The following is a 17,073-nucleotide window of genomic DNA, read 5'->3' on the forward strand; positions in this document are numbered from 1 at the left end:
ATGTTTAATTGCAACTTGGTTTCCAAAAGACCTAGACGAAGGCATGTGGATAATTCACCTAGTTTGTTGATCTGCAAAAAACAAAGTATATAAAAGTGATTATTAATTTTATAATATGGAGTATACTGCAGGGAGGAGTGTTTGATCCAGATTCTCTGCAGAGAAGATTGTATCAGGCGAGAGGCGAGATTACTGATAAGATTATCTCCGATTGTCGCTCCCTCAAAGGTGACAACCAACAATTTTGTCACAAAATCAAAATATTATATTTTATTTATTTTCTCTTTTATATCATTTTTTGTTATATTTTTTCAAAAAATATTCCAATAATTGACACACAGGAGGATAACGTTATATATAATTATATTAGAAAAAAAATATTTAATATATTTTTAAGACCACAGATGAACTCACAAATAAAGTTGACATCATATTTTATAGTATGTCATTTTTGGTATTTTATAGTATGCCATTTTTGGCACCCCATATTAACTCATTTGGCATCTCATGTCAACTTTAAATTCGAAAAACTAACAATAATGTCGAGTCACGTCATTACTTTGAGTTGCTTTAATAGCACCAATAATAAGGGTTTGCGAAAATGATTGTCAATTTTGTCATATCATCATATATATTGATATTTTATTTTAACTTAATTATATATTAACTTGACAATATTACACTCCAATAATTAGCAAATTTTAAAAGTTGTCTATGTGATACTTAAATTAAATTATTAATATCACATAATCTAAAAGAATTATTATTAATATTCAAATTTTATACTTGTATATATATATATTATTCATTTTGAGAAATTGTTGATAATCTTAAAAGACAATCTCTTACAATTATACATCTTCAATCTAGATAACCAAAATTATCCTGACATAAAATTAGATAACCCTTGATAATATCTGTTGGAAATACTCTCACATGCAGTGCACGTTAAATAATTTTATGAGGACAACGTGATAAAATTACATGAATGTAATATGACGTTATTGGGCCATCTTCTAAGTATTATGTGTTCACCTTTGTCGTCGCATTACTTTTATTCTTCCTTGTAAAGCAATTCTAGTGAAACAAATAGCAGATGCCTTTGTTCTTATGCTTTCATATTTGTCTGTCACTTCCAAGGATCAATCAATACTACTAAATTAATTGATATTAGCATCACTATTAGTTGAAAGCTCTGTTGATTACGGTAGAACCTCGATAAATGAATACCTTTGGAACCAAAAAAATATTCATTTGACGAGATTATTTATTTATCAATTAATAAATATAATATTTATTTATCGATAAATGAATAATAATTCATTTAGATGATATTTTTAGACTTTTTTTTTGTAATTATATCATTTTGTAATAATATTGATGAGGCAAATAATCCCAAACCCGCAAATGATTCCGAACCCGATGATAGCATCACTATACCACAAGTATCCTCAAGAGAAACTTTTCAAGCTATTGTCACTATAAAAAACTACCTGCTGCAACACGATCAAAATATTCCAGAAGTGGTGCATGCTTCACACAAAATTAAGGATTATATGCAATTTGGGGAAGAAAGAAACAATCAACTTTTGAGACATTTTTCGAAAAAATATGACTTATTAATGTGTTTTCGACCTTAATTATAACTATTTTATTATAATTAAATTAAATTCTACTAATTGCTCCATAACGAACTTGACATGACTCTAGTCTTCAGAGTAGGATATAAATTCATTTCCATACAAACACCCAAGTCCTAATATCAATTGAGCACAGCAAGTGCCTCGCCAAAGTCTTGTAATGCAAAATGCATGTGCTTAAAAATCGAATCGAGCCTGGACTAAAAATTATTAGTTTGATTGCAAAAAGTAAAATTATTTGAATAATAATGCACTTTAATATTTCAGAAGGGACCCAATACTTGCACCTGGGCTTTTTAGACCCAATAATAGCAGACAACTTACAGTGACCAGGCTATAAGCCTTATTCCAAAGTCCAAAACAAATTTAAACGACCTTCCAGTTTGATCAATTACAGGGGTTCTTTTTATGGGCCTAAATTTGCAATTCTTCAAAATTTTAGGCTTTTAAAATCAATTTTACAAAATTATGTGGCCATTCATTCTGCATCAATTTTTGTTTGGGTAAATAAGCAGGTTGGGCTTATTTGCTTGTTTTTTTGTCCATAAGTCCAAACTACTTTAACACATACTTTCGTTAACGCATACTTTTTTCTTTCCCCAACCTGACTTATTTTCATATTTAGCATTTCTTGATCTAATTAATAAATTTATATTCGTATATTATTTGGTTGACAATAACCTAAAATTAATCAATTTATGTCTACACGAAAGTACAATAATTATATACGAAAATAATTAATTGGTAGATAATATAATAGGTAATTAAATTGTCTAGTATAGTAACTAACTAAATTTTGAATACATAAATTATAGAAATAGAATATTTATATTGGTTTTTAATATTAAAAAAGATATATAAATTATAATATAAATATTTTAAAAAAATTAAAAATTATTCGTATATTTATTTATTCCGTCTAATTGCGTTTCCTGTACCTATTTCAGAAAATCAAACCCGAAACTAATTATATTTGTGTTCGTATACCATATTTTTGAACCCAAATACTAATTATTCGTATCATTTTGTATCGTGTTCACGTGTCATGTACCAAAATTGTCAGCTCTAGTTTATACATTATCGTTTTTGAATTTTTTTTTGTTTAAAATTTTTATAATCAAATTTTGAATTTATTTTTAAAAAAATAGAAACTTATAAGTTGTGATTTATCAAACACATTTTCAACTTATAAGTAACATATATGTACAATTATCCAAACACCTAAATAAATTATAAGTTACGAGTTTCATATCACTTATATGACACTTTCCAACTTTAAGTTATAAATTACATTTTTTAAGAAATTTCAAACGGACCCTATATCTCGTTATTTTTTTCACCATTTCCATACAAAAATAATCCTTCCTTCTGCGTGACAAAGAGTGTGAAATAATTAATTTAGACCTTGGTTTTTAAATGAGAAGAAATTAAATTATTAGTAAGTAAATTATTTTTATCTATTTTGAGTGAAAATTTATCAAATTTATGTTATTAACATTTACTTTTGCTATTTTAAAAACTTAGGAGCAGGTGACTCAAACTGTTTTACTTCTTGTAAAAAAAAAACTCAAACTGTTTTACTTATATTCCCTTTTTTTCCTTCACTTTTAAATCAGGAAGCAAGTGGTTAGTTATTCTGAAGTTAAGCAACTACAAATATATAAATTGGTGTCCATTTACTAACTTTTAATATGCCAAGTTACATATTTTGTACGTACATCCATTTAAAAAAAATTGATTTTAAAGCTTAGTATTATTATATTTGCTTTGTGAAAATTTCACAGTTATAACAAAAAAATTATATCCTAACAAATATACAGGTAAACTTTTTAAAAGGTTTTTTCAAAAATACCTTTTTCTGATTTTCTTTTTTTTGCAAAAATACAATTTTTTTTTAATTTTAATTTGCAAAAATATGATTTTTAATTTTTTTTTGCAAAAACATGATTTTGACACTCGTTACAACCAGATGCAATCTCAAATGCAACCCAATACAACCTCAATTGCAACCAAAATGTTTTTAGTACTTTTTCAAAAATATTGCATATGTGGTTGATTTTGGTTGCAAACCGATTTTTTGCAATTTTTATAAAAAGATCAAAAATTGCGAACAAACTTAAAAAAATAGTATTTTTGGTAATTTCTCTTCTTTTCATATACAGAGATGGCAACAGGTCATGTTCAGATTATGTATTATAAAATTCAAATATTTTCAGATTATACAAATCCAAATCTGTCGGGTTTCGGATCAGATTGATTTTTTTCAGGTATTCAAAATTACGAATAATATAATCAAATTAAATAGTATTTATATATGCAGACACCATTAATTATATTTATAAAAGATCTAAAATACATTAATTAATAAGTTGTCAAACTCATTCTACCATGGGTCAACAAGTTGATTACAATCTTAGATAGGTTAATAACATAAAATTTAGTATTTTATCACAAATGAATTTTATAAATATATAGAAAGTAAAATTAAATAATAAAAGTTGATATTAAAATAGTTAATAGTTAAAATTCAGTATATAAGTGTTGACAATTTCGATATTAATCTAATGCAAGTCAATAATTTATATTATTATATTAAAAACGTAACATTAAAAGTTTAGGTGTTGATCCTTCATCACTCAATTTAAAACCGTCAGATCAAATTGACGAGAACCGTTAGATATAGTCTTAAAATTATTATTAAAGAGGTATAAAGTTCAAATTCCACGGGCGACATTAAAATTTTAAATTATAATAAATAATGATAAAAATGACCGTGCATAACACATATTATATTATAGTATAATAAAAATATGTAAATTATATATTTTACATCTAGAATATTATATATAATACATTATTTATGTGTCATGTTTTGATCGGGTTTGAATTGAATTTCGGATTTCAGATCCGATTTGAACTAAATTTCGAATTTTAGAACGGGTATCTTCAATATCATTGAAATCTAAATTCAAAATACGGTGTTCGATATATCCAAAATTTCGGATCGGGTATTCATCAAATCAGATTAATTTGCCATTCTAGTGTGAAAAAAATAGAAAATTGAATTTCAAGTAGCCTTGTATTGGAAAAGGCTAAATTATGAATTTGCACTTTACATTACGAGTGATAGAAACACACAGCACACTTGCAAAACAAGAACCTATTCTGTGTTTCTCTCTAAATATTAATTGTTCCCAGAGGAAGAAGGAGGCTTTAAATTTGGTTTCTCTATAAAACCCCCCATTTTCTCCTCCTCTTGGAACTCTTTATCCTTGTTGTTTAACCATGGCCACCGACACTAATTTCACTGACAAGAATCTCATTTTCAGGAAACTCAAAGCCAAATCTGAGAATAAGGTCATTTTTTGTATATTACCATTCATTTTGTTATTAAAGATTCAATCTTTATGCCTATTTAGATCTTTAATTTGTAATTTGTTATTGAGATCTAAAAAAGTTGAGATTTTGATCTGTTTGCAGATGTGTTTTGATTGTAATGCAAAGAATCCAACTTGGGCTTCTGTTACTTATGGGATCTTTCTTTGTATTGATTGTTCTGCTGTTCATAGGAGTCTTGGTGTCCATGTCAGCTTTGTTAGGTTTGTTTCACTTCTATTTCTTTCTTGATTGTTTTTGTGAAATTGATTTGTGGGTTCGTGTGATTTCAGCTGTAACCCACACTATATAGAGAACTAAATTATAAACTGAGAATCAAGAGAATTAAACTCAAAATTACTTTTACTGAATGAGAAAATATTAATGAACGAAACCCATTACAAAACAGAAGATATTTCATCAAGTCTGCCCAAAACAATTCTCCTCTCTCTACTTAACCAGGGTGCTATGCCACGTGTCTGGATTACATTGGTAAGTTCTATATCGGATAGGTAAATAACGATATGTTACATAACTCGTAACGGTACCGTATTGCTCCTTAACGACGTAGTTTAGAGTTACTAATAAATAACACTCTATTACTGACTATGCTAGTTACAATCCCTCCTTAACAAAATCCTTGACCTCAAGGATTGAAGTCCGGAAATTGTTCTTGTATGACTTTGGAATCTTCCCAGCTCGCATCTTCCGGTACAGAATGAGACCACTGAATCAGCCATTGAACAATCGCAGCATTGTTACGTTTGATCATTCTTCTCTGCAGAATTTTAACAGGAAAGACCAAGAATTGTCCTTCGGAGCCTAACTTCGGGAGGACAGTAGTAATAGTATGATCAGGACCAACCTTCTTCTTGAGTAAACTAACATGAAATACAGGGTGAATCATGCTGTCAGCTGGAAGTTCTAACCTGTATGCCACATTGCCCACTTTTTCTAAAATTTTGTACGGTCCAAAGTATTTATGGGATAATTTTAAATACTTTCTCACAGCAATAGAGAGCTGTATATATGGCTGGAGTTTAAGGAAGACTAGCTCACCCACTTGGAAGTTAACTTCACTCCTCTTCTGATCTGCAAACTGGTTATATTTATTTTGGGCATGGCTGATAGAGTCTTTTAGAACTTGATTCATAGCCTCTCTGTTGATTTGAAATTCTAACACTGTATCCACAGAAGATCGTTGAGCTTCAGGAATGCATAATTGACGTGGTTTAACGCCATAAACGGCCTCGAAAGGGCTCATATTGATTGCAGAGCTTTAGGTGGAATTATACCACCACTCCGCGAGAGGAAGCCATTTTGACCAATTTTTTGGCCTGGCACTAGTCATGGCTCGTAGATACTGCTCCAAACAACGATTGAGGCGCTCCGTTTGTCCATCCGTTTGTGGATGATACGAGGTACTTAAGTTCAATTTGGTACCAACAGATGAGAAGAGTTCTTTCCAAAAATTACTAGTAAATAATTTATCCCGATTAGTCACAATTGTTTTAGGCAGCCCATGCAATTTATATACTGTAGCAAGAAACAATTGGGCCACTGTTGTAGCACTGTATGGGTGTGCTAATGGCACAAAGTGACCCATTTTAGTAAGCCTGTCCACCACAACCAAAATACTGTCTTTGCCATCCGATTTTGGAAGACCATCTATGAAATCCATAGATATGTCTTCCCAAATTTGGGTTGGTATGGGTAACGGTTGTAAGAGTCCACCCGGGAAAGAGTTACCTGACTTGATTCGCATCAGTGACATCCTTCTTTAATTTTGGCCAGAAAAAAAATTGAGTGATTCGTTTTAGTGTTGCTTCCTGTCCAGAATGGCCTCCGATGGCCTCATCATGTAATTCTGCAAGTATGAACTTCCTGGTCGTGCCTCCCGACCCAATATACAACTTCCCTTTAAACCTTAATACCCCCTTGTCATACTGATAGTCAGAATATTGAGGAAGTTTGCTGGCAATCCCAGCCATAATCTTCAGTACTGCAGAGTCTTGAACATAGCTATCTTCAATAGTTGAAAGCCAGCCATCATCAACTGTTGAAATTTCATTCAACCTTTAGAGCTGTTGTCATGGAGTCGTGACAGTGCATCCGCCACAGTGTTATCCCTCCCTTTTTTGTACAATATCTCGTAGTCTAGCCCCATTAGTTTAGAGAGCCATTTTTGCTGCAACATGGTAGTTAACCTTTGTTCAAGAAGATACTTGAGGCTTTGATGGTCCGTTTTAATAATAAAATGGTGACCCTGCAAATACGTTTGCCACTTCTGAGTCGCCATTACGATTGCTAACAACTCCTTCTCGTATGTGGACATACCTTGATGTTTTGGGGCAAGACTTTTGCTAAAGAAGGCAATGGGTTTGCTATGTTGCATTAGGACAGCCCCGACGCCCGTACTACATGCATCAGTTTCAACTACGAAAGGAACTTTATAGTCAGGAAGTGTGAGGACAGGTGCTGTTTGCATCGCTATTTTCAAGGCCTGAAATGCCTCCTCAGCATCATTACTCCAATGAAATGCCCCCTTCTTCAATAGAGCAGTCAATGGATTACTTATAATTCCGTAGTTCCGCACAAAGCGCCGATAATATCCTGCAAGTCCGAGAAAACCCCGCAGCTGTTTCAATGATTTAGGAGTGGGCCAATCTTTCATAACTTGTATCTTTGAAAGGTCCGTTGAAACGCCCCGCTCAGAAATTATGACCCAAGTAATCCACTTGTCTTTGAGCAAATAAACATTTGCTGGACTTAGCAAAGAGCTTGTGTTCCCGCATGATAGACAAGACTTTGTGCAAGTGATGTAAATGTTCTTCGAAGGAGCTGCTATACACAAGTATGTCATCGAAGAACACGAGCACCGTTCTCCTTAACTGCCCTTCAAATACGTCATTCATCAATGACTGAAACGTGGCAGGAGCGTTCGTAAGCCCGAAAGGCATTACCTTAAACTCGTATAACCCTTGGTGGGTGTGAAAGGCCGTCTTAAATACATCTGATGGTGCCACTCGTATTTGATGATACCCAGCCCGTAGGTCGAGTTTAGTGAACCATTTGGCATGCTTCAACTCGTCTAAAAGTTCATCAATTAATGGTATTGGATACTTGTTCTTGATTGTGAGCTCGTTTAGTTTCCGATAGTCAACACACATACGCCATGTCCCGTCCTTTTTCTTGACAAGGATTATAGGTGAAGCAAACGAGCTTGAGCTTTTTTGTATAATTCCAGATGTTAACATCTCCTTAATCTGCTTCTCGATTTCCATTTTGTGAGCATAAGGGACCTTACATCCTCGTTGATTTACAGGTTGGCTGCCTGCTACGAGAGGGATAGTGTGATCATGGTCTCGGATAGGGTTAGCCCGTAGCCCTTTTGGCTCCTGAAAAACATCCTCAAAGCTCTGTAAAAGCTGTTGTAGGGATTCATCCGGCGATTGAGACTTAGGTGGCTCTAGTGAAACAGCATCAACCATACATATGCATCCATGAACAACCCCACTTCTTGACTTCAACAATTTGGACATGCTCTTACTGCTAATTGCTTGAAGACTTCCAGTTGGTATATCCCCTTGCAAATTAACTAAAACGCCATTTTTGCATATAGAAATGCAGAACTTATGATAATCTAGTGTGATCGGGTTATGCTGCTTTAACCAATCAACACCTAGAATCAAATCAGAACCACCCAATGGAAATGGCCTCAAGTCAGTTTGGAATTTATGGTTTTGTATGTCATAGCTGAGCTCTTTACAAATAGTGTCTATGAGCATACTTGACCCATTCGCTACAGTGACCAACAAGGGAGTCACTACCTCAGCTGTGAGCTTGAGCTCCTTGACAAGCTTATTATCGATGAAACTGTGGGTTGACCCACTATCTATTAGAATGTGCACCTGTTTGCCTCCAACATTCCCCTGGAGTTGAAGAGTGCTCAAGGTTTTGCTGCCTGCCAATGCATTTAAAGATATTTCTGCAGGGAGTTCAAAGTTATGGCATGAAGCAGCCACATCCTCGACACTAGTATAAGTCTCTGAAAAATCTCCTTCATCCACATCTTCTCCCATTAATTTGTACAATTTGGACTTACAGTCCTGACCCGGGTGAAAGGGTTCATCGCAGTGAAAACATTGTCCACGGGCACGCCTTTCAATTATTTCCTTACTGCTAAGGATTGAACGTCCCTTTTTTATATCTTTTGGTTGAAACTTGGTCACATTAGAATGGCCATAATTGGGATACTTTGCTTCATTCAAGAGTGAACTTGTGGTGGGTTTTGGAACAACCCATTTAGGAGCAGAGAGGGTGGCTTTAGATAGCCTTGCTTCTTCCTGTTTCGCCGAGTATAGAGCATCAGCCAGAGTAGATGGTCTAAACATTCCGACTGCCATCTTGATTGAATCTTTAAGTCCACTAATAAAACTCGAGAGGAAGTAGTCTTCAGTAAATCCTTTGTTCTTATGCAAAATTAGTGCCCGTAACTCTTCAAATTGATCCTCATACGCAGCCACAGTGGTGATTTGTCTGAGTTTATTGAATTGATCTTGTACATCCACCTGCTCAGGGTTTTCAAATCGAAGTATAACATCGAGTTGGAAAGCTTTCCAAGACACAGTAGCTTTGCTAGCTTCGTAATACCTGTACCATATGTTAGCCTTACCCTCAAAATGCATTGCAGCCATTTTTACTTTACGTCCTTCATCTATGTTGACAAAATCAAAATAATGATCTGCCTTAAGTACCCATCCTTTGGGGTCATTACCATCGAACTTGGGAAACTCCAATTTAGGTAAATGATTGAAGGTGTGTGGTGTATGCGGGGGGGGGGGGGGTGAAGGACCCTGATACCGGTGTGGTAAATGGAGTTGGTATGAACCCATAAGGACCGAATGGTGGAACAATCAAGTGAGGGTTAGGAGTAAGTTGCCCATTATATTGTGTTAAAGGTACTGACAAAGGTATAGAGGCTTGAGTACTGGTATGGGGAAACCCACTGGGAATAGTGCTATAATATGGTGGGGGGAAATATGGTATACTACTAAAATTCAGTGAAGTGGGTGGAATTAAATTGGGATTAGGTAATTGCATAGTAGGAACAGTAGTAAAAGTAGGAATATGAGTTAAAGTTGAAGAGTTTGTAACCTTAGGAGAGGTCAGAGGAGATTGGAGTGGGCTGCTACTACCCCGATCGTAGGAGGCTCGAGATCTGGAGCCAAAATCCGGTACAGAGGTGCTTATGGTGCCATCATCTTTGTTTTGACTCTGCATCCCCAATATGAGCTGTTTAATCTCCTTCAGAGAAGCATCCATTCCTCCCATACGATTTTCCATGCCTTTCATCTTCCCATCTAACTCATTAGACCATTTCATCGTTTCTTCTCGACCCTTGGTAACTCCATCCATTAATTCCTTCATTTTGTTCTCCTGTAAACCCAGCCTATCATCCATGTTTCTCAACCTTGTTCCTTCCGCCATAACCTTCACATAACCAAGGAGCGATGGCTCTGATACCAATTGTAACCCACACTATATAGAGAACTAAATTATAAACTGAGAATCAAGAGAATTAAACTCAAAATTACTTTTACTGAATGAGAAAATATTAATGAACGAAACCCATTACAAAACAGAAGATATTTCATCAAGTCTGCCCAAAACAATTCTCCTCTCTCTACTTAACCAGGGTGCTATGCCACGTGTCTGGATTACATTGGTAAGTTCTATATCGGATAGGTAAATAACGATATGTTACATAACTCGTAACGGTACCGTATTGCTCCCCAACGACGTAGTTTAGAGTTACTAATAAATAACACTCTATTACTGACTGTGCTAGTTACATCAGCTTATTGTTGTGTGTGTATTTATTAGGGATTGCATTTTTTGCTCTTCTTTTATGATGCGTTATAAATTTCGGGTCTTTTTTGAAGAAGTGACAAGGTTTAGTAGTTAAGGTATTCTGAGTGGAATCAATTGATACAAGTTTGACGATGATCCTTAGCTAATAAAGGTACTGACTTTAGTTGTATGTTACGCTGGATAAGCTTAGTGCACTGCTTTCAAGATTTGTGGAAGTGTTTAGTTATAGCTATGAACTGTAAGCATTTCTTTTGGGCGTCCATCATCAAAATTTCAACTTTAGAAAAAATATTGTTATTTTTACCAAAAATATAGGGACAAACTTTTTGGATTTTTGTTCATCTCTAATACCCACTTCTGAGTGTCTGATGTCAGACTCGGGTACATAAGATGAAACAAAGAGTCGGGGAAAGTGGGCAACATTGCTAGGATGTCAAGATATAATCTTGACAAACTGTTAACCTTAAAAGCCTGATAAGCTATACTGTATTTCTGTCGGAGTCTAAGGAAGAAACTACTTGATTTGTACTCTATGTCGTTATTCTACTTAAAGTGTATGAAATGTGTCTTAAGTTCTTGTATCGAAACATCGTAATGTGACCTTTGTATATATTTTTAGGTCAACAAATCTGGACTCATGGACACCAGAACAATTAAAGATGATGAGTTTCGGGGGAAATAACCGTGCTCAAGTGTTCTTCAAGCAGCATGGCTGGAATGATGGAGGAAAGATTGAGGCAAAGTATACATCAAGGGCTGCCGAACTATATAAGCAATTACTTTCAAAAGAAGTTGCTAAGAGTTCGAAGGAGGAGGCAGGTTTACCAGTGTCGCCTGTTGCTTCTCAGTCTGTACATGCTGTGAATGGGCCTCCTGAATCAGTACAAGAATCCCAAAAAGAAAGTCCTCCTGTAAAGGATGAACCTGCCGATGTCCCTGCTTCACCTAGAGCGAGGACTCCTCACTCGGTTCTAACCAGCACGGTGAAGAAACCTCTTGGTGCGAAGAAAACTGGGAAGACTGGCGGGCTTGGTGCTCGAAAGCTTACTTCCAAGGTAGACCCCCCACTGTGCCAGTGATTTTAGTTCTACTTATTTTTGTCATAGTTCTTAATTACCTATATTACTTATATGCAGCCCAGTGATAGCCTCTATGACCAGAAGCCTGAAGAAGCACCTGTACAGGTTTCTACATCTACAATTACAAATAACAACCCGACAGTAGGGTCCTCATTTGCATCTCGGTTCGAATACACAGATAATGTTCCAGCTGCTGATATGGGTTCTGGAGGAAGCCATGCAATTAGTCATGTAGCCCCACCCAAATCATCGGGTTTCTTTTCAGATTACGGGATGGAAAGTGCTTTCCAGAAAAAAAAAAGCTCATCATCAAAAGTGCAAGTAAGTTTCAAGACTTGCAATTTTCTTTAAGGCATAGTAATCACTACTTATTTTTATCAACTTCAGTATTATATCAAGAGGTTCATTTAGTTTCGACACTAGGGTTTAGCTTACGAGTAACATTATAATGCTTTTTCTCTGACTTTTATACATTACCTTATGTTTCTTCTCACATTTTAACGATGATCATATATATGCAATCATGTTTCCCACACTCACTAATTACTATTTTTATTATTAACAAGTATTTTATACAAACTATTTTATAGTACAAGTCAGTTTAACATATATTCATTGGTTTGAAGTACTTGATTTTGTAGTATGGGTCTTGCTCGAAATGTTTTGTAATAAAGATCTTTTGTATATTTCTTTGCATTATATCGTAAGTGATAATAAAATAACAATTGAACGCCTGAAAAATTGGACCCTCTTGTTATCCTTTGTCAGGAACTGGTGGTTTCTGATACGAGAGCTCGAGTACTTTTGGTATTTCCTGAGTTTATAAGCTGAATAACAGTAGTATTAGGATATAAATTACAGAAATAGAGTAGATTTAGTCATATAACAGATGTCTAGAGTAAGAACAGAGAGTTAGAGAGGGATCCAGAGATATTTTGTAGAAGAAGATAGTTTTGGAGAGAGTAATCAGTTAAAAAACTAAAGAGAGAAACAGATTGGTGGAACTGAAGTCCCATTTTCATATCATCGTAATGCATCAAACATAAACTCAAAATACAAAAAAGTTTTGCTATATATAGGATTCCAGGTAAACCAACAAATACCCTTATTTTTCTATTATCCAATACCCCTAGACTAGGGGTGGCAATTTCGGGTTCTGGGTCGGGTTCGTGTCGGGTAGGATGTACCTGAATTGTTTTTACTTTAACCCGACCCGACCCGAAACGGGTTCAAAAATTGTGACACGAAAGCCTGTTTGACCCGAAATTTAAAATAATTTAATAATTCTTAATTCTCAACATTACAAAAATAAAATATAATGCCAAATTAACATAAAATGTAGAAATGTAATAAAACACAATATTACAAATATTTTATAAAATTTAACCATACATGTATATACATATATAATATAATATAATATTTTAATTATTTAAATAAACAGGTCGGGTTCGGGTATTTCGAGTCAACCCAAAAATGATCCGATTTTTTAGATAAATTTTTACCCAACCCGACCCTGACCCGAAAGTCAAAAATCTCAACTCTAATTCGTACTTTTGCGGGGTTCATGTCGGGTTTCGGGTCGTGTCTGATTTTGCCACCTCTACACTAGACTTACACTAGACTGCTACTAAGCTAATTCCTAACACCCTTGCAATATATTTTTTGGTCAACCGTTTCATTTCATTTGTTAAAAAGAGGTCTTAAAATCTTTTAGGGTGGTTCCTCGTGTTCTTTAGAAGCCGAGGCAAACTTTATTGAAGATCCAGGAGTGTGAGAAGTAAGGATAATTTGGATAAACAAACCTAAACTCTATTAGCAAATTTCAGGATCAAAAAATGATTTTGATTATGTACATTCTTTAAAAAATTGGATATTAAGGTAGACAGGTAAATGTGTTGCTCGACTTAAGAACTGATGTATCAGACTGCTTGTTTTTTGGTTGTTGGATGGCCACACCGGCGTGGTGCCTTTCCTAGACATAGTAGCATACTCCCTCTATTGATGGGGCTTCACCAAACCTTGGGTTGATTTGGAGGTCCGCTTTTAAACTTGTTGTACAGATTGTACATCTCCGGTGATTCCATTAAATTTGGGTGATATGCTCCCCGCTCCTAAAGGTGATTTGACGTTGTTTCTCCTCTGGTAACCATCCACCCCCTCCAGTCATCCAATAAAGTTGCTTCTTATAAATTATTTTGTTGATCACTAGTTACTCTTCCCACAATACTATCTGGACAATCCCAATCTTCTTCTTTTCAATCCCCCCCTTCCCCCCGCATGGTGTGCATGGTATTGGTCACATACCTCGTCAAAATCCTCCACTCCTCCCACTAATTACAGTGATCTTATTGTTACACCTTTTCACATCCATTACTACATGTTTTGAGTTTCACACAACATGACACCTAATTACCACACCACAACTTATATCTATTATCTATCTGGTCTGTTCCCTTCTACTTTATCCCGTGGATGCAACTATCATCAATTCTTTTTTCCTGAGCGCATCCACCAGTTCAAGCTCCAGTAAATTGTCACTCAGAAGTCAGATCCCCTGCTTTCAAGTTACCTATTTGCAGCCTAAAGCTAACTATCCTCCTCTTACCTCGTTAGTTGCCCAACTAAATAAATTAAGAGATCCTTGGAAAGGGTAACGAGAGAGAAGAAAGTAAAGTTGAAAGGGGGTTGGTGAGTTGGAGCTTGAGAGAGAATAGAGTATGAGAACAACAATAATAAGACAATCAGATCTGAAAATTGATTTAGTTACTTTAACCATGACAAAATTGAAGATTGTTACAAAGATGTAAGATCTATTAAGTGGCTTTTCTCAGTGCACATTACTTTTATGAACTTCGACGTAATGATGCTAGAAACTGGATGTGAAGAAAATAGATTAATTTAAAATGTAAAATTTAGCTCTTGATACCTACATAACTTGATGTAGGGGTTTAGGTAATATGATAGACACCTATCTCCGCAGAGAAACAGTAGAAATACAATCAGTCAATTCATAATTTTTAACTTTAAAAAAGTTACAAGTTTACTTGTAGTTGTATTGGAGGATATAAGAACTGTTAAACCAAAAATTTAAAAAGAACTGTTAAACCAAAAATTTAAAAACTACTAATTATTACAATAATAAATGTTGACTAGTTCTAATACAATTAGAATACTAAATAAACTACAAGCAAATTCCCTCTAGTTACGCAATCATTTCTTATTTGGGACTTGGAACAAAGTTATACTCCCTTCATCTCAGTCTATGTATTTGGTTTTGTTTAGCCTGCAGTCAAACTGAGATAATAAGAAAATTTTAAAACTTATATTATAAAAAATATATCTAATCCACTTTAAAATGTATTTTTAAGTTTTTAAAAGAATTAATACTTTCTTTAATTATCGGTCAAAATTTGGTCAATTTGACCACACAATAGTCAAAAAAAGATACATAAAATGAGATGACGTGATTATTTTTTATCATGAAATTGTTCTATTTGTAGCCACTAACCACTCAGTTGCTATGGAATTCATGTCCAGGATTAGTTTCTGGAGATAAACCTCATTCTGAGGAATAGTGTATCACTGTGAATTTTGTTGGCTCACCATTATTTTCTTGTTCAAAATTCTTATGACTATACTTGTGATTTACTATTCTTCTTCTCACTTGCATTCTTTCTAGAAGATACATTCACTTTTGAAGTTTTGATATATATAGTGGAATCGCATCCTAGTTTGTACATGTAATGCATGTTCCTCTGAACTAATGTTTTACCTTTTTCAGATTCAAGAAACTGACGAAGCAAGGAAAAAGTTTTCCAATGCAAAATCTATTTCTTCATCTCAGTTTTTTGGGGATCAGAACAAAGATGCTGATAGTCAAGTTTCCCTGCAAAAATTTTCTGTGAGTGCCATATTCGGTGACAATAATAAAATACATTGTTATGGGATAAATTACTTCTCTTTCATAACAAAAAAATACCCTATATAGTTGTAGGTGTCTTATTAATGGCCGGAAAGTGTACATATATTATTTAAATTTACAGGACTTCAGTTTTGAGAATTGAAATAAGCATTCATATCAGGAGTTTTCCTTCTTCTGTACCACAAACAGTAGCTGTGTTATCATTTCTGCAACAGATTATGGTTTTGGGACACATTATATGAGTTTTCCCAACTTCTCTTGTAGGGTTCTGCTGCTATATCCAGTGCTGATCTATTTGGTGAAGATCCTGATTCTGCTGTAGATCTCACTGCTAGTGACTTGATTAACAAAATCTCTTTCCAGGTACATGTTAGTCATAGCTTCCAAGGCATTCAGTTCTAAAAATCTTAGTATTTCACACCTAAATTTTGTTATTTAATCTTGCTTCGACAAAAGACATTATAAATGATTAGAAGAGATTGCCGACTTGGTAAAAAGTTGAATTGGTCTAATCTCTAGATTTTCAAATTTCAGGCACAACAGGATATTTCTTCCCTCAAGAATATGGCCGGAGAAACCGGGAAAAAGCTTAGTTCTCTTGCATCGTCATTTATGAATGATTTTCAAGATAGAATCCTGTGATAGCTGTGTATGTGGCATTCAAAAATTGTCAGAATAGTCTTTCAAACATACATCAAATATTTGTAGTGATGGATGTACTTTGTAATGGTAAATTTTCAGAAGCCGTGGAAATTGGAATAATAATATATTAAAAGATTTCCTGCAAGTAGGCGTTGATTCCTTGTGGCTGAGAACTAGTATTAACACTGTGTCCCTGCGAATTAGGTGTTAGAGCGCATGGGCATGTTATGATGTCATTTAGTCAGACATGTCTTTTCATGATTTGGTATACGTTTTTACTAATTTTTTTTTTATTAATTATTTTAATATTAGAAATATCCAGAAATAACAAATATAATTTTAAAATATTTACATACTTTTTAATATCTAAAAAGTCTCTAATTTAAATGAGTATTATGATGATATTTACAGTCAACTAACTTTAATTTTATATTCAAATTCACTGTATATTAGTATAATAATTATTTATTAAATTTTATTATATTTAATTAATAAATGACATTTCATTTGGGTCTGCCTTTTGACAAAAAGAATGCCT

The 17,073-nt window shown here is 34.2% G+C and overlaps 1 protein-coding gene across 2 annotated transcripts; it reads left to right on the forward strand.

Annotated features, from left to right (window-relative positions):
- The first annotated feature begins 4,744 nt into the window (after nucleotides 1–4,744).
- LOC141724312 (putative ADP-ribosylation factor GTPase-activating protein AGD9) lies at nucleotides 4,745–16,680 on the forward strand. Of its 2 annotated transcripts, none has more exons than XM_074526404.1 (7): nucleotides 4,745–4,997; nucleotides 5,121–5,239; nucleotides 11,509–11,944; nucleotides 12,026–12,289; nucleotides 15,753–15,872; nucleotides 16,158–16,256; nucleotides 16,413–16,680. In XM_074526404.1, exons 1-7 carry the CDS (start codon nucleotides 4,926–4,928, stop codon nucleotides 16,533–16,535), a joined length of 1,233 nt encoding a protein of 410 aa, XP_074382505.1. In that variant the 5' UTR covers nucleotides 4,745–4,925; the 3' UTR covers nucleotides 16,536–16,680. The 2 variants fall into 2 exon arrangements, with proteins under 2 accessions (XP_074382505.1, XP_074382506.1); XM_074526405.1 differs by having other exon boundaries at nucleotides 4,746–4,997; nucleotides 16,428–16,680.
- The last annotated feature ends 393 nt before the right edge of the window (nucleotides 16,681–17,073 follow it).

This window comes from Apium graveolens, chromosome 5, assembly GCF_009905375.1.
Source record: "Apium graveolens cultivar Ventura chromosome 5, ASM990537v1, whole genome shotgun sequence".
Classification (NCBI taxonomy): Eukaryota; Viridiplantae; Streptophyta; class Magnoliopsida; order Apiales; family Apiaceae; genus Apium; species Apium graveolens.